Source organism: Symsagittifera roscoffensis, chromosome 6 (genome assembly GCF_963678635.1).
Source record: "Symsagittifera roscoffensis chromosome 6, txSymRosc1.1, whole genome shotgun sequence".
Lineage (NCBI taxonomy): Eukaryota > Metazoa > Xenacoelomorpha > Acoela > Convolutidae > Symsagittifera > Symsagittifera roscoffensis.
Window position 1 is genome coordinate 32,040,928 of NC_087067.1, and position 18,546 is coordinate 32,059,473.

Sequence of the window (18,546 nt, forward strand, 5' to 3'; positions counted from 1 at the left end):
ACCCTGGTCATTTTTCTTTCTCTAAAACGTTTAGTAAAAAAACGTATGGATTCATTTCAAATGCAGTGAACTAGAAAAAAATCCAATAGGACAATTTTCACTGAACAGCTTGCACTGAATCCTATGTACTATCTACTCGTGTAAAAAAAAACACAATCAAAAAGAATCCGTCACAAGCCTGTAATTCATTCCCTTCCAAACAGTATAAAAGCCTCTCATCAACCTCCAACTAATAGCATGCAAACACAATCCACTGCTGTGATGTTGATAACATTCCAATTCCCCTATTGAAACCAATCCTTCAACTAAACCAAACAAACACCCTTAACCAAACCCTGAACAGACCTCCACCAAGCAAACACCCTCTCAACCAAAACCATAAACAACTCAATTGTAACCTTTTTTTAGGAAGCACCCGAAATTAAATTGCAGCTTCATGTGTGACTTACAGGACAAAGACTCATCATCATTCTTAGGCGCTTAGGCCTATCATTAGCAGCGATGTCCATTTCACTAAATATCATTCGCTCCCCGCAGCATTTTGATCAACTTTGAAAAAGCATCATCATCATATCATGAAATAGCTTTACACCGTCATTTTTGTTTAAATTACTGTCAAGTTGCAAAATATTGATCTTAGGATAATCTTCCACTTCCACATCTTCTGGCAAAGGCCAGAAAGCGGACATTTGCTCATTTCGTTTTAAAAAATTCTTTCCCATTCAAACATAGCTCTTGGGAATGCGAAAAAACCTCTTTAATCAATTGTAGATTTTCTTATATCGTTTGTCAGAGACCTGAAAGCGGTCATTTGCTTCAAAACGCGATATATTTTCATCTGAAAGACCTGATATGGTCATTTCATGATTTTTGATTAAAAACTTTGCAAACACCTTTAGCGGCCATTTGCATACAGAAGGAATACTAGAACATCATAGGTCTAATGCAACCATATGAAGTCATAAAAACTCAAGAAGTAAGGATCTTCAACACGTATCAAATTCAAACAAGGATAGCCGGTTACTGTGTAAGTAGCACAGAATGTTCCTACCATAGTCTTAAAAACATACAATAAGTTTCTTCAATTTATTGTCTTTTTTCGGCGTGGTGCGATAAAAAGAGCTGAACAAAAAACTGGAGATTAGGTATATTCGACAGTCATATTAAAATAAGCAAATTCAAAAACAATTTTTGAAGAAAAATTGTTTTTGAAAAACAAAGAATAAATTATAAAAAATTATATGAAACTTTTTCAAACTTTGCAGTTTTTTGAATTTCTGAAAATTTGGATTCTAAGACGGCGCTGAAATACTCAAAGTAAACTAAGGCTACTCAAGCAGAACTAAGTTCATACAATTTAAATTAAGCTATTCTCAGCTTTTAAGCAATTGAAATAAAACAAGACTGCTCGCTCACTTTATTCGCTCGAAATAAGACGAAAAAGCAAAAGTTCAAACCGGTTTTTCTCGATATTGGGACATTTTTTAATGTGGTTCGAATCACGACTGTTAAAACTTCAATATGATATATCACTCAACCCAGTCCGATGATTATTTGTGGTACCTTCATTTGCTTGGAAAACAAAAAGAAAAAACCTCAAACAACCGAATACTAAGTTCCTCCCCATTTTCAATGGTCGGAACAATAACCGAAGAATTATAACTGAGTTAGAGAACGGTACTAGTAAAAAAAAGAGTCTTTCATTATGCCACTAGTGTTTCATAATGCCACTAGTTAACAATAAACAAAAAACTTGAAGGCTGTAACGAAGCGCACCCAAAACAATTAGTTCAATTATAAGCAATTGAGGGCGACTTGAAATTGGCGGGCTAGTTGTCGCACTGATGACGGTTTAGGATGTAAGCCTTCCGAAGTTTGAATTTCTTCGTTTTGACATACGGTACGTTATCGGCCATTGCATGGCGTTTGCACAATTCATTTAGATAGCGGATTGATTTGGCGTCCTCTCCGTCCAACTTAAGAAAGTATTGCCACTTTTGTTCCGTGATTGAGGTAATTGCACACTAAGAATTCCATCCCCTCTACAACTGCGCTAGCTGCCATTACTTGGTTGCTGCTTCTACCATACATATTATCTGTACCGGCCATACAGCTCTTTTTCACACCAAAATTGGACATTTGAGCAAGAATATTATCGCAACCGCGTTCAGACAATTCGGCCACAGACAATTCAGCCAATTTCAAATTCAGTCAAAATGATTGAGACAATTCGGCCAAAGGCTATTCAGACAGTTTTATAGTTTTAAAACGTGCGCGCAAAAACTTTTCACATGCGGCAAAACATCAAAGCTTTCATTAGACGACTTATAAGTAATTCCTTTCAAATGCACATAAAACAATTAAAATTAACAGAACCAAAAATGCCTAAGCATAATTAAACTTTATACAGCTAAGAGATAGACAGGTATACTATCAGGATTATGAACAATTCTGTGAACAAACACTAGTACTTTTATACTGAATTCAATGCACAATTGGTAACCAGTGCAGATCGTCTAGGAAATTAGTAGTGCTGTGCATTTTCGAAATTAAAAACACGAATCTGCCAGCGCTGTTCTGGACGCGTTGGAGCTTCAGAATTAAATGATTGGGTAGAGACTGATAGATGCTATTGCATTAACCTAGCCGAGAGTACTAAAATTTTGGCTAACATATGTCTATTCTCGAAACTTTAGTAGTATCTGAACGAATACAACTTCCGGAGTTGGTGATAACAGGTCTGAGATATATTTTTAATTTGGGTCTTCAAGGTCATGTTCGAATCAAAAGCAGGGAGGAATGAATTTTAAGATACTTTATCGAACAAATCATTGAAGCATGAGGTGGTTAGTTCAACACCACAGAACAATCTTTGTGACACTATACTTGCCGCAGCAGGTCGTCACATTCATACCGGTACATCGATACTTTGTCCCAACCGTGATGAACCAAAATACAGGCGAAACAAAGATATCAATTGAATCTTGATGAGATGTGTTAAGTTGGGTTTTAGGGTTTCTAAGACCCAATCTTAACACATCTCAAAAAGTGATAAAAAGAAAAGTACTCTAGCTTAGCCTCACCGAGTGAATTGAGGTGGTGGGTTGCTAATGTTGACAAACTGGTAAGTTCCATCTTTCATCAACATGCGCGCCAGCCCCACAGGGAGATCAGCAACCGATGTGATTCCAGAGAAGCCACTTCTTGCCGTATCTTCACCACCCTCGGAAGAATCGGGATAGGAATATTGTGACAGCTTCATGTCCAAGAAGACCCCGTCACAGAAGGCAACTCGGATTCTACCCGTACTGAATGACCAGAACTCCCCAACGCCCTCAACTTGTGCTTGGTCTGTTACGTAAGGCCCCGATAGTCGATGCGTGGAAAGAGGAGTGTTTGGATTGAATACTGAATTCAAATCAGTGTAGCCACTACGAGCAGATTCCAAATAAAGATAGGCTTGCTCCAAGTCTATTTCTGCAGACATCGTCTGAAAAATTTAAAATAAATGAGCTTAACTTTACCTGCACGGATCCAATTATGCCTAGCACAAAACCCGATACCTCATTTAAATTTACAAAAAAAAATCGACCTACATATCTAAACTGCGATTAGTTAATAACTCCGAAAACTCACACAAAAGAAAAACATAAAATCATCACTTTTGAAGAGCCAGAACAGACAATTGCTGTACGATTACTTCGAGTCTTTCAACCACGGCAACTAATGCAAAAACAAACAAAAGTTTTCACTTTTGTCTGTTTCTTTGACAGCAGCAGAGGATTGACCTTAACTTCGAAATTAGATTTAGACACAGATACGAAGCTGCGTTCCATAAACACAAGCAAACACACCAGAACTAGCTGGTCCAAAACGAAAAAAGCTAATTAGCTTTGAAATAATGACCTATACGGGGAATTAATCCTAAGTCCTAAGACATTCATATTTTCCAGTTGGCTGCTCTACTTTATTGTGCCAATGACGCCTACAGAAACCAAAGACTAGGGCCAAAAGGAGCTTCAAAATCCCAGAAATACAAAGTTTGCATGTAATAAGAGGTATGAAATAAGCTAAAAGCAACCACACGAGTTAAATTGGAAAAGAACGAGGATAGCCGGTTACTGTGCAAGTAGCACAATGTTCAGCCCAGCCACGTCTTAGAAAAAACCAAAAAAAAAATTTTTTTTTTCCAAATTAGTGTCGTTTTTTTTCTGCATGGAGTGATAAAAAGATCGGAGCAATATAAGAGAACTTAGCCATACTTGACAGTCATAGTAAAAAAGGCCATTCGTAGTACAGTTTTTAAGAAAATTTACTAGAAACCCTAAAAAATTGTCAAAAAATATTAATATTAAAAATTTTTAAAAATTTTTGCAGAAATATTTGGTATTTTTAATTCTTATTCACAAAAGGGCGCTAAAAAACTCCTAAACGCTCACACCAAATTAGATCAAAATTATACCAAAAAATTCAAACAGGTTTTTCTCGACAATGTGAAAAAAATTATAAAATTTTTAAATGTCGTTCAAATCACGATTGAATTTTTTGTGGTATCTAATTTTGCGTGGAGAACAAAATGAAAAAAACTTACACACCCGAATACCAAGTTCTTCCCCATTTTTCAAAAAGTCGGAATAAAAAGCCGAATTGAGCATAAATTATGCATTTTAAAAACCTCGCGATATATATTGTTTTGGAAAATTTAACTTTAACAGAGGCGAAGCGGAGCTTCTTATCACTTGCGATACAACACAAACATAAAAAACATGAAAAATGAAAACAAATGGAAAAGGTTGAAAAATCTAGGTCTACAAAATTAGCGTATGTTTCTTTAAAAGTTCATTTTAGGCCAACGACCAACAAGCCATGAAAAACAATTGAATATTAAACTACCAACAGAACAAAATTCCCGAAGCGGAAACTCATTAGCGAAAACTTTTGGCCAGACACACCAGTTGAGCCAAAAAAAGTGATTTTAAAAAGTATTAAATTTCCCTTGAAACAACTCGGAGCAACACTAGCAACTACGATGAAAAACTGCTTACAACGCAGGAAAAGTTCTTGATGTGGCAACTAAGTAGACAAAAATTGAGCAGACAGACATCAGTCCGAGAGCTCAATTTTACCAGAAAACATTTGAATGAAAACTTGAAAACGTTGAGGTTCAATAATAAAGCAAGTAAGAATAGCAGGTAAGACTAGTAAGAAAAGTTGCTTACGGGAAAAACTCAAGTGTAATTATTATATTTTTATATGAAACAAAACATAGAAACAAAACAAAAATGATTAAGCTTATTAAATAAGGTCTTCCTAGATAACTGATTGATATGGGACAGCCCTGGTGGTCCCTATAGTATTAATGCGATTCCATATCTTCAAGGATAGCCTATTCGAAGCATATTGATTGCAGACTCACAAGCCAGACGTTTAGAATTTAGCAACATCAACATCCTCTCGTTACCCGGAGCTCAAATTCACGATCTGTACAGGTTTGTGCCAGGAAAAGGTCAATACGACAAAATTGTAAAATTCGCGGGCGGAAACGATCTGTATTACGGCTACCTACCATCTACGGCAAGCGTAGAGGAAGTAACTGATCGTATAGTCAGCCCAGCAAACCATCTGCTCCACGTCTGCGAACGTGTCTTTGTACCTGGCATTCCCCCTCGATATCCCCCTGCAGCCGAACGCGAATCGATTCAGGACCACGATCTCATCCGACACTTCGCAGTAAAACGAAAGATAGAAAAACAAGCAGTTGGCGCTCGTTGGGTTTTCCGAGGCCTATCTGAACAGATTTACTGTGAGAACCACGTCAACGAGCGAGATCACGTCCACCTCAACGAGTCAGCTTTGAGTGGACTAAGAATCATCTTGAAGAAACGGGTCTTATACGAAGACTATTCTGTAAGTGTCAGCGAGCGACGACCTAACACTTACGAGTGCAATCGAGCGACCGGTTGTCTGTGCGGATCCTGCACGGGATAAGGTTAGAGCCCTCATTTCGACTTTAACAGATAGGTCTTCTTTTCTGAATTCACCGTTAAAATCAAACCCCTCCCTTCCTTTTTCCGCTCCGCTGTTTGTAAGGCTTGGCAAATAGGTCTCCCTCTCGGGATTCATTGCAAACAAGTCTTAAAGCAAGCAATCATTAGCTAGTAGACCCATATCGATATAATGGGTGAGACCAGGACGCGCTTTGGTTCGGTAGATGCGAACTACTATCCCTCACTTGATCAAATCCTGTCTGCTCACGACGATGATCTAAACAAGTTCCTAAGCAAAACGAAAAAAGACAACATTGTTTGTCTATTCAAAGAATTAATACTTAAGTTCAACGAAAAAGAGAGCATTCAGAACGACCTTAATGCTATAAAAACTTCAATAAAAAAGTGCACGATATCGTTAAAGGATCAGCAATGTCAGAAACGCGATCAGCAAGGGAAACCTCCAAGGGTAGCTACATCTCAGCACTGTTGAAACAGAAAAGCTCCGAAGATGATAAAACATGTGAGGTGAGGATCTACGGTATACCGGAGTTCAAATATGTCAGCTCTGAAAAGAAGCCCAGACAGCTAGGCATAATACAACACGAAGAAAAAGGCATGATTTCAATCATGGAACATCTCGAGATACAAAAAGAAGCATAACATCAGCAACACGTATGGGAAAATTCAGACCTGAGTCGATAAGACCAAGAACAATTTTAGTTTCGCGACAAAATGACTGCGTACAAGGTACTTGCGAGTGCCTTCAGACTGAAGCAATACTATGGTACCGCAGACGAAAAATTCAAAGTGTACATCAGCAAATCGTTGAATAAGACCGAACAAGAACGCAAAATCTTGAAAAAAGAAGTCTGCTCGAAGAAAACACAGATCCTAGCCGATTAAAAATTCGTAACTTAGAACTCTTCCTAGATGGAGCAGTAGTAGATTTAAGTGAATGTTGACTTTCTTTGAGTTACGAAACTGACCAATTTACTGATTATTCGATTCTTACTTTTAATACCCGAAGCTTAGTGAACTCAAGTAGGCGCACATCTCTATCAAACTTTGTCTTCACTAACAACTTTGACATTATCTGTTTAAGCAAAACATGGCTCACAATTAACATCAGCGACTCCGAACTATTCCTCCCTGGCTTCAATATCTGTCGTTCTGACAGAAACACCAAACAAAATGAAAAAACAGCCCACGGTGGGGTCCTTATTGCAACAAAGTCTGCACTAAAATGCTATGAAATCTCTCTTCCTGAACAATTTCAAGGTTATTGCACCGCTATAATCTGGGAATCTTCCGAAGCCTCATTACTAATTGCCACATGCTATTTCCCCCCTCCTAACAGCAAAAATTATTTGGAGCCCTTCCGTATTTGTCAGCTAATGGACTTCTTGTGGAACTGCAATGCAAATCATCGTATAATAAACGGAGACATTAATCTGGTCCATTCAAACCTCAGAACCGCTCCATCAATGTATACTTGACAAAAAAGATAAATTAAAGCTTAACTCAAATTGTTCATTTCAAAACAACAAACGCTAATATACTTGACTTAGTCCTTGTTAACAACCGGTTGAAGTAATCGACACCCTACCACTCGACGTATTTACTGCACCAAAATCTGATCACAAACCTATCAACACAAAAATCCGCTTAAAGGAACTCAAGAAAAGCTCCACATTTAGTAAAACCAGTTTCTATAGCTATTGCAAAGCTGACTTCAACTGTTTAAACGATGCGTTTTCAATCAACACCTTCTCACCTTACTGCTGGTCAATTGTTACAAAAATATTCGAACTATGGTACGAATGGATTCATAGCTTTCCTGCAAAACTCATCCCGCGTAGAACTCAACATAGACAAAATCTTCCTCCCTGGATAACTCCTGAGACGTCAAATTCAATGAAACATCTGTCAACATTACGCAAACAAAAAGGTTCGCAATGTGACTCGGTGATTGCAATGAATGAAATGGTACTAACCGCCGTAGAGAATAACAGAAGCGAATACGAACAACATCTGTCTAACTCGCGTGATACTAAAGCCTGTTTAAATACTATAGAAAGTTCCGTAACTCAGAACTACCTTCCGTCATGAAACTTAATAATTTAGTTGCGAAAACCTTGCCAGAGCAAGCTAATCTATTCGCCAAGTTTTTTAACTCAGCATTTATAATCTCTTCTCAACCATCCTGTCTTGAAAAACAAGAGAACTCAATTAAACAAATTACTCATAATATAGAACCAGACAGGAATCTGATTGCCAAACTGTGTAATGATCTGGATCTAAGTAAGTCGAGAGGTCCCGATCTACTACCTCCTGTTTTATTTAAGCGTTGTAGTGAATCTTTAACGCCCTCTCTCTACCATATCATATATAAAGCACTCCAGACCTGTTGTTGTTGTTGTTAGCCCACGCGGGTCGGGTTGGGCTCTTCTGTCTCCAGGTCAAGGAACTTAGCAACCTCTACCGGCCGAAGCCACAGGTCTGCTGGGGTGAGTGGGGAGGGGTTTTGGGAGCAGTTGAAAAGGTGACATGTTGTGTGGGGGGCAAGGGAACAGGTTGGGCAAAGGTGGGAGATGGAGCTGTCGAGGCGGGATAGGTAAGTGTTAAGGAGCCGGCTGTAGCCAGACCGGAGTTGTGAGAGCTTACAGCGCGTGGGACGTGGGAGAGATTTTTCAGAGGGGTCAATCTTTGGGGGAGGGATACAAATAACTTTAGACGGAGGGGTTTCGGCTAGGAACTTGGTTACAAGGGAGGTATGGTTGTCTTTTAAAATTGGTTTGTAGTAGTTAAAAATAAAAGTGGAGACTTCGTCTCGGTCGTCCAGAACTAGAGGGTGGTTTGCGTAGACTGAAAAGTCGATTAAAATTTTCTGGGTGTCTTCTTTGAAGCAGCTTATAATTGAGGGGCGAAGTAGACGGGGAGGAGGGGGATGTGAATGTATAAAATTAATGGGATGGTGGGAACGATAGGTAGAGATAAAAAATTGAGATGACAGAAGGGTATGGTGGTCTTTGACCGTTAGGATTTCAGATTCACTGTGCAGGTGGGCAGTGGAACTCATTAGATTTGATCCAGTAGCAACGCGAAGGGATTGGTTTTGGGCAACCTGCAGGCAATTTATGGAGGTGTTACTTGATGCGTGGGACCATGCGGGGGCTGCATAGTCAAGTATGGGGCGAATTAAAGCTTTAAAAGTTAGGAGGAGGGTTTCCCTGATCTGTTGTTTCCCTGATCAATCGAAACACTATTGTCAGCCCAAATTTCAAAAAGAAAGGAAGCAAGTCCTCGATAAGTATATACAGGCCAATATCACTACTTATAATTGCCAGCAAAATCTCCGAAAAAGTACTTTTCATCGATCTATATAAACATCTAGAACCTGTTGCACAACAACCAATTCGGATTTCGCGCGAAAAGGTCAGGGACCATCCAAATGCTGCTCTATCTTGATACCATCTGTTCAGCTATAAGCAAAAATGAAGAAGTAGACGTAATATATACCGATTTCGAGAAAGCTTTTGACAAAGTAGATCACGGTATTCTAATTGATAAGCTCTACTCGTTGGGAATCAGAGGCAAAATATTAAAACTATTTTATAACTACCTGACAAATAAAAAACAATGTGTAAAAAACAAAGACTGTCTGTCCTAATCATTCTATGTCACAAGCAGTGTTCCTCAAGGATCAAAACTTGGGCCATTGTTTTTTCTTGTCATGATTAACGACCTACCAAGTGTATGTGATCATTCCACCAACTTTCTATACGCAGAAGACGCAGAGTTCATACGAATTGGTACACTTAACGCAGAATTTCAGAATGACCTAAATAACATCTTCACGTGGACTCCACAAAACCAGATTGCGTTCAATGCGTCAAAATGCACTCACCGACCGGTTAAACGTCCCACAAGTAGCGACTTTAACTTCGACTCAATTTTAATTAGGAAAGTCTCAGAAGAAAAAGACCTAGGAATAATTGTAAAATCGGATCTAGACTGGACATCGCATATTAAACTTAGAAGAGGAAAAGCCCTCAACACTCTATGCATGCTTAAGCGCAACCCACTGCCTCTTAATACCAAGTCCAAACTTAATCTGTTCAAATCCATGGTAATTCCATTTTTGCTATACGGTTCAGCGTGCTATCAGTTGAACGTCGAAGAAATGAAACTCTTAGAAGGTGTTCAACGCAATGCATGCAAATGGATTGCAACAGATCCTAATTACAAAACGTCGCTTCAGCGTCTAGGAATACTGCCTTTACCCATGTACATTCAGCTCAATAATTTACTTTTACAATCTAAAATCCTCAATAATCACTAAGACTACAATTTTTCTGCCAACAAATGACCTAGCTAATACAAGATCTCGTTTATTTGAATGTACACGCCCTGCAAAATTTGTTTGTGAAAAAATTGTTGGTTTCATGCAAAGAGGCTGGCTGGTTTGATTCCTCAAAAAGTGGACTTTACCAACACGATAGGACTCAAAGGACGGTTATTGCAATGGATGACTCCAACCATTGTAATTGGAAAAATCTGTGCGACTATCCGAAACAACTGCAGAAATGAGTCTAACTAACTGAACTGAAACTGTGGGGGAAACCCCTTGCGTACGCTAAATTCACATTATTATTATTATTATTATTATTATTATTATTATTATTATTATTATAGCTAACAGACAATTGGAGAAAATTCAATGAAAGCAAGCGAACACAAAAACTGACTTATTTTTGAAAAAAAATCTCGAAAACTTACGAATTTCAGAGAAACAAAGAGATGGTTTAAAGATCGTTGAAATTCTAGAACATTGATTGACACTTTTTGATAAAAATTAAGCCAAATTTAGAAAGATGTATCCAGAAGTAAATTTTTCATTTTGCTGGAAAATCTGATAACAGAATTCCGCTTTCGCAACTATAAGTGACCTTTACACTTTTGCCGTTCGATTGTTAAAAAAAGGAAAAAATCCACTATTCAAGCAAAAATAATGAACTCAAAAATAAATCGAAAATCTAACAGCGACAGAGCAAATTTGAACTTGAACAAATTTTTAGATTTTTCATGAAAAAAAAATCATCACGACTTTTAAACGAGTCTGAACTACGTTCATTGACTCTTAATAATTTTTAGGTTTATTTGATGAAATAATAAAGTATCAACTGTGTTAACTTATTACTAATCAAACTCGAAAGCACATCGTTTCATACCTCTTCAAAAAGCCCCGGAAGCAGCACTTTCGCATTGGCAAAAGTACCACCAGAAATAGCACTTTTATTTGCGACTTAGGCTAGTAAAAAAGTTGCATCGTATTATCACACTACGCTGCCCTTGTGTAAAAAAACTTGAATTTAGTCATTTTTACATAGCGAATTAATGGAATAGTAAACATGGTGACCATGTCGGCGATTCCATTTTTAAAAAAGCCCCAACTGAAAACCAGAAAGTAAACATGCAGACGTTTTTCTGGACATATTATTACTGACACATCTTTAGATAATCTGAAAAACTACTAGAAACGGCTTTAACATGCCACACAAGACCGCTTACAAGAGAATACGTTCAGTTCCCTTTGACAATTTGCAGCCGATTGAATAAAATTACCTTGACACACGACTTTTTAGGCTCAAATCCAGACATCATTGATCTGTTTACAGAGGACAAAAGGTCACAAGCTTGTTTGCCAATGTGTACAAGATCATATGACTGTCCCGGCACTTTGGGCGGCGGATTGGAAAGCGATATTGTAACAGACTTGACCTAGAAAACACAATGTTATATGAGCAAAAAAGCTGCTCAAAGACCGTTTGTTTGATTTTCAATTGAAGATTGACCTACGTTTTGAAGGGACTTGTTAAAGGAGAAATGAGTGAAAACTGTGGGTGATAGAACATGGCCGTCATTGAAGTCGTTCCGACTATTGCATGTGCTTTGGTGTGCGCATGGTGACGATGATGTCTCCTCACTCCTGAGGAGGGACCCGTCTGGCAGATCTACCTCCACTACCCACTCACTCACGAAGCAATCATTGCTGCCCATAGGACTCACTATTCTGAAACTCATTATTCACTTGTACTGCCCCTGATGCATTTTTCCGTTTTTTAAGCTAGAAATTGTTGCCCCTAGCAAAGGCAACCATCCCACTCACATTTCGTCGATTACTTAGACTCAGTTTCGTCGATTACTCTCGCGGTTTGGATAGAACTCTTACTTTTACTAGCGAAATCATCAAAAAGGCACTTTTCTTGTGGTTTCTACGCTATTATTTATCAAAACTGATCAGCACTGGCTAGACTATGAATTTACCCATCAGAAACTATGGCTTGCGTCAATCGGTAGCAAAAATAATGCCCCTCATTTCCTCCCTTCAAAATTGGAGCACTTATTTTAGGCGCAGCCACAACTAATTGCATTTAACTCTAACCTAAACACGCAATTGGGGATGATGAAAGATTGAATAGGCTGATGGTCCCATATTGCAGTGGACTCTCGTGACTCCATGAAGCCCTTGATCTGTCTCCAGGGATGCAAGTAGGCTGAACAACAGCTCTCCGCCAAAACCCACTCGTCAAAATCTGGCTCCGAAGTCACTGGCTTCGGACATATGCCACTACTCGGTCCTAAACAGCCACCGAATTTAGTCATCTTCTGTCAAAACCTTTTAGAGAAAACCAAATCAATTTTCCTCTTAAAACCACTTTAGAGTTCTCACCCTAGGCTGAAATATACAAAATATTGCGTCTTATCAAAATTTTGTTAAATAAGTCTTGATTACATTTGAGTTTGAGTTTATTCAAAAATTATCCGCCTCATTGTTTATATAAAATATAAACATAGCCAACTGATAGTTGGAAATGAAAAATGAACTCAAATAAAAACAAAAAAAAAGAATTTTTTGGAAAAAATCTCAACTTTCGAATTTCAAAGAAAAAATCATAGCCAATCAAAAATTAGAAAAGAGTAATGAACGCAAGTAAACATAAAAAGAACACTGAATTTATTGTTAAAATCTCAACTTTCTAAATTCACAGAAAAAAATAGATGCCCTTTAAGCTCTTCAAATTTCTAGAACAAATTATGATTGGCGCTTTTTTGATCACATGAACCCAACTTGAGAAAACTGGATCATTAGGTAAAGTTTTTATTCCACTGGAACTCTGAAAATTCCACTTTCGAAACGAAATTGCTCACGATTTTTTTTGCGCCAATTCCACTATCCTATGTGGAGAGTACTTTTTACGTAGCTTTCATTGGATGAATTTCAATTGAACACTTAAAAATAAATTCATCTTTTTTCTTGTGATTATTATCAAAAATTCTTGCATCTAAACCTATATGCAGCTTTATTTGCTACTAAAGGAAAAATTATTAGCAGACGCTTGCTGGATCGAGTAATAATCTGTATCGAACTTTTATAAATGCAGCCAGTGAAATGATGAACAAAAGCACGTGCCATTAATGAACGAGTGTGTGGAGTAGTGCACTAGTAGACCAGTCGGTGGCCTCCAGCACTGGGGCACTGACAAAACCGAGTGCAGTTGTGTCACCCACACATACTTGTGCCAATTCACTTTGCGCCCTCCTGTGCCCTCACTGGAAGAGGAACTAGGTAGAGATTCAGTTCCACCAGCTGCTAGAGCTTTATCTAAAAACACCAAACAACGCCTAACACCGCTTACTTAAAATAACAATTGCATTATACGCGATTAAGCAGCATGCAAACATGCGTCCTTTAATTAACCATGTTTTTACCAGGTTTGAAAGCATCATTTCAAATCTTCGTCATCAAAATTATTCTTTTTCGATAGAAACCATGAAACGTGCCACTCAAGTACCGTAACTGTCACCAATCAACTCAGATATGTCATAAATTGCATGCAACTCAACTTACCGTTTAAGCCATATCCTCTGGGCTGCAGAAAAGACCAAACAATTTTGAATTTGTGGTCTAGATTACATCATTAACACAGAGGCGAAGCTGCGCTTCGCAAACACTTGCGAAAACACGACCAAAAAGCTGCTCTATCAAGTGAAATAAAAAACAGAAGAAATAAGCCTGGAATTAGCGGGTCTAGAACAACAAGCATCAGGGACTTCAGGCCGAAATTGAAACTTTATAAGCACCTCAAAACATTTTTTTTTGATCTGTGAAATGGTATTTTTCAAAAATTTAGGCAAGTAAGTCCATAATGAGCGTCATTAATGAAAAAGCACTCTTTAGGAATGACATCCAAGGCAAGTTTAGCCCATAATGAGCGTCATTCATGAAAAAGAACCCTTAGAAATGGCATCCAAAATAAAAAACCGCCTCCAACAATGTTTTACTTTTTAACTTTCCTAAACATCAATTAGAGGTTTATATTTTGAGAAACAGCCAAAAACTGCTAAAACAAATCATTACATGGAGAATATCTTCAAACCAGTCTTCAAATTAATCATAATGTAGAACTTTTTGAGAAAACGTTTGGCTTGAAGTCCCGTCGGCTTGATGCCCGGCACCCGAATTAACAAACTCGACTATGAGTAGGATTCGAATCTGCTACCTACTGCAATCAAAAGATTTTGAGTCTCAAGCACTATCCACTCAGCCACGCAAGCTTAACAACTAACAAACACTAGTCACGAATAAAGCAGCTACATATGCTAATAAATTACCAATGCCATTCAGCAAAAGTGGCACCAAATACAAATAGACTCAATTTTGCAAGTAATAAATTGGAATATAACAAACTGAAGGAACCCACTTTATTTTTGCATGTAACAAATCACAAAGCATAGTGCCAAATTATAAATAAATTATATTTATCAAACAATTGCGAGATATATTGAGTTAGAAAAATTCTGAAATCGAGTTTTCATGATTGTTATGTTGTTTGAAAGAAATCTCTTTTTCGATTCATTTGATGAATTAAAAATGCATCAACTCTGTTAATTCATTACTAATTGAATGTGAAAGCACATGCTATAAAGCTGTGAAGGTGCCTCCCAAAAGTGGCACCAATATTTGCGACTTAATTTGGAAAAAAAGAAGGTTCGTACTAATACACTCGCTTCGCAATTGTAAAGAGGGCTGAAGAGACACGAATGAACTTGCTGTTTTTATTATCATTCAGGAGGAGTTAAGTCTTTGTTCTAATCCCATTAACTTTTCATCTTCAAAGTAATAGCTTCTTAATAGCGCCCAGTCCTACTCAGTTCAGAGCCAACCCCAGTGGAGATGTGTCATTCATTTTGCCGCAGCCGGTTTAACCTTGAGGAGGCGGATGACGAACTTGAGGAGGCAGATGACACTATGATCCTACCACCCGTGATTAGAGTGGAATTGAAACGCACGACCGTGTCTCGACCCACTCGGCCACGGTTGCTCCAAAGCAATATTCTTCAATGCAATAATACTTGAGCCAACTAATCAAGTTTTTTTTACACTGATTTTGACTATGCGACGCCTTAGACTGTAAGACCATATGTAACAAAAAACTTGAATCAACCAAAAACATAAGAAAACAATATAAAATTTTTACTATTACCGAATTACATACTTGTGAATTGCTAAAAGTTTTGCGCAAAGTAATACAGAGTGAATGCGAACCTGAAAATCTACAAAAAATTACTTAAGAAAAAAAAAAAAAAAAAACTAAAATGAATATAACGAGAGCTGTCACAATACACACAAAATTGCTGCTAGAACTCGTTTCCTCTTCAACAGTTTAATTTTTTGTGCCCTAAATTTACAGAAATGATAAAATGTTTCAAAATTAAACTGTTATAAAATGAAATTGCCTCCTGTACTGTTTTTCGACAATTTTTTTCTAGCTGCTTTTTTATTCTGCTAAATCACCAATTTCTACCGAACGGTAGAACTTTTACCCTTCCATCTTTTGTGAGCAAGTTGGGCTCCCAGCCCAACTACAAGGATATCTAAGACTAACTGTTTTTGCTTCTCGCTGTGAGACGCTTGAAAACAGGCTGAATTTAGTCTTATGGCGCTTTCTCAAGTTATTGTTTTGTGAAAGAATTCTTCATGGTAATACTGTTCGTGCAATGACTTCACTTGGAAACAATTTATTATTTTTATTCTTATTAAAATTATTATGATTGTTTAACAACGGTGTCAATTTTCAGATCTACAACAATTCTGTCAGACATCAGCTGAGATGATGCCAGTTCATATTTCAACGATTCAAAGTTCTCAAACGACTAAACCGTTTAGATTAGCAATTGGGACAAGTTCATTCATATTTGAAGGCAAGATTCGCAACCCCTGAAAGCACCCTGACAGTTTACAACAACAGGATTGAGATCTTCGAAGTTTTAGAATTTTTAAAATCTACGTTCTTCTTTGAAAATTGCTGAAAAAATCATAGAACACGTCATATCTCAAAAGCTACAAAGATTTGAGCAGTCATTTTTGGAGGCAAGATTCGCAATCCTTGAGAGTACAGCTTTGGGTTGCGAAAAAAATTGAAAAAATCATAATAAAAGTCACATCTCGGAAACTAACAGGATTTGAGCATTCCTATTTGTATGCAAAATTTGCGACGCCTGGTGTACGTGGATAATAAGGTTGTCTCTTCATCAAATTAGTAGTTTCAAATTTTGTGAAATTTTTTGTAGTGAACTTCTTTGAGAAATTTTGAAAATATCAAAAACATGTCACATCTCGGAAACTGAAATTATTTGAACAGTCTCAATTAAGCAGTTGCATTTTGTCAGAATTGTAACTCCTGAGAGCACCCCGACAACATTCAACTACAGGGTTGGGACTTCAAATTTCAAAAAAAAATATATTAATTTGTTTTCTGAAAACTTTTGAGAAAATCACAAAAAACGTCATATCTCGAAAAATACAAGGATTTCAACAGTCATATTTGGTAGCAAGATTCGCAACCCCTGAGAGCACCCTGAGTTTTCAACAACACGATTGAGATCTTTGAAGTTTGGAAGTTTCAACATCTAAGTTTATTTGAAAATTGCTGAAAAAATCACAGAACACGTCATATCTCAAAAACAACAAAGATTTGAGCCGTCATTTTTGGAGGCAAGATTCGCAATCCTTCTGAGTACTCAACAGAGTTGGGAAAAAATCATAATTAAACTCACATCTCGGAAACTACCAGGATTTGAGCATTCATAATTGTAGGCAAGACTTGCGACGCCTGGGTGTACGTTGATAATAAGGTTATCTCTTCATCAAATTAGTAGTTCCAAATTTTGTGAAATTTTTTGAAGGGAAGTTCTTTGAGAAATTCTGATAAAATAAAAAAAAGTTGTCACATTAGAAACTTAAAGCATTTGAGCAGTTGCATTTTTGCAAGATTTGTAACTCCTGAGAGTACCCTGACAGCACTCAACTACAGGGTTGGGACTTTCAAATTAAAAAAAAATTATTTTGTTTTCTGCAAATTTTTGAAAAGATCACAAAAAACGTCATATCTCGAAAACTAAAAGGATTTGAACAGTCCTATTTGGAGGCAAGTTTTGCAAATCTATAGAGTACTCTGACAGCACCCAAATACAGGTTTTGGTAATTCAGACTTTAGAGAAAAAAAATTAATTTAGGTTTCCTGAAAAAATTTGGGACAAGTTTTGGGACAAGTACTGGAGGGCATCCACTTCACTCACTCGGGATCTGCCGCGATGCTGGACCACTGACAACACATATGGTTCCCGCATATACACCGCTTAGTAGTACAACTATCAAAAAAACTGTCGGTAATGTACGGATTAAGGTAAAAATTTAAAACCCGTTATTGGAAAACAACACTTATTCCAAATAGAACCAGTGGTTGAGCCAAATGAATAGGTCCAAATAGGTTTTGCAGGACCCTTCTCAGACGAATTAATTAGTGACGCATAAATGATAGCTGCTATTGATAAGTGTTTAAAATCCCCACCGATAAGGTAGTATCTAAAACCAAGGCAGACGTCGCTATAAAGTTTATACAGATATACATTTCAAACAACGGCGTTCCAAGGAAAATAAGATGCGACCAGGCGCAAATTTGGGGTTATGAGAATAGAAAAAAATAACGCACTATTCAAACGAGTATCGGAAGTCGCCCAAATTATAAAAAACACTCCGAATTACTCCTCAAGGAGTAACGAAAATCTCACGATTCGAGGCGCACATGGGAAGGAAACCCAACACACCTCTATCGAATATAGCAACAACCAGTTCGCCAGATAACTCAAATTGGCATAATGCAAGATACACAATTAAAATAGGAAAACATGATGCACCGCCGCTCCCCGCAGAGGTTATGCATGACCTCGTGCGATGGTCGTTATACGCTGTAGTGATAAAACGACAACCAGAGAAAACCAGAATCTTGTCTCATGGATCCCACTACGACAACAAAAGGCAACACACGTGAACACTAGATGGCGATAGCCATTGAACGGGAACAACTAAAACTAAGATAGAAGGGAGTCCAAAGACAAAAAGATCAAAACGCCAAAAAGCGATAAGTAGCAAGAAAAGCAGAAAGCAAAGCCACAAAAGTTACGTACTCAAAAACAATTGAACAAAAATAAT

General features: G+C 37.6%; 1 protein-coding gene across 2 annotated transcripts in view; it reads right to left on the reverse strand.

Moving 5' to 3' along the window:
- LOC134847525 (uncharacterized) overlaps positions 1 to 18,546 on the reverse strand; it is a 45,459-nt gene that overhangs the window by 4,566 nt on the left and 22,347 nt on the right. The window contains exons 2-7 of one of the 2 annotated variants that reach the window (XM_063864580.1): positions 13,903 to 13,924; positions 13,465 to 13,656; positions 12,436 to 12,631; positions 11,850 to 12,063; positions 11,616 to 11,771; positions 3,084 to 3,490 (exon numbers count right to left, since the gene is read on the reverse strand). In XM_063864580.1, the coding sequence (XP_063720650.1) occupies positions 3,084 to 3,490; positions 11,616 to 11,771; positions 11,850 to 12,063; positions 12,436 to 12,631; positions 13,465 to 13,656; positions 13,903 to 13,924 (1,187 nt within the window). The remainder of the gene's footprint in view (positions 1 to 3,083; positions 3,491 to 11,615; positions 11,772 to 11,849; positions 12,064 to 12,435; positions 12,632 to 13,464; positions 13,657 to 13,902; positions 13,925 to 18,546) is intronic. The other variant, XM_063864579.1, reaches the window with a different exon arrangement.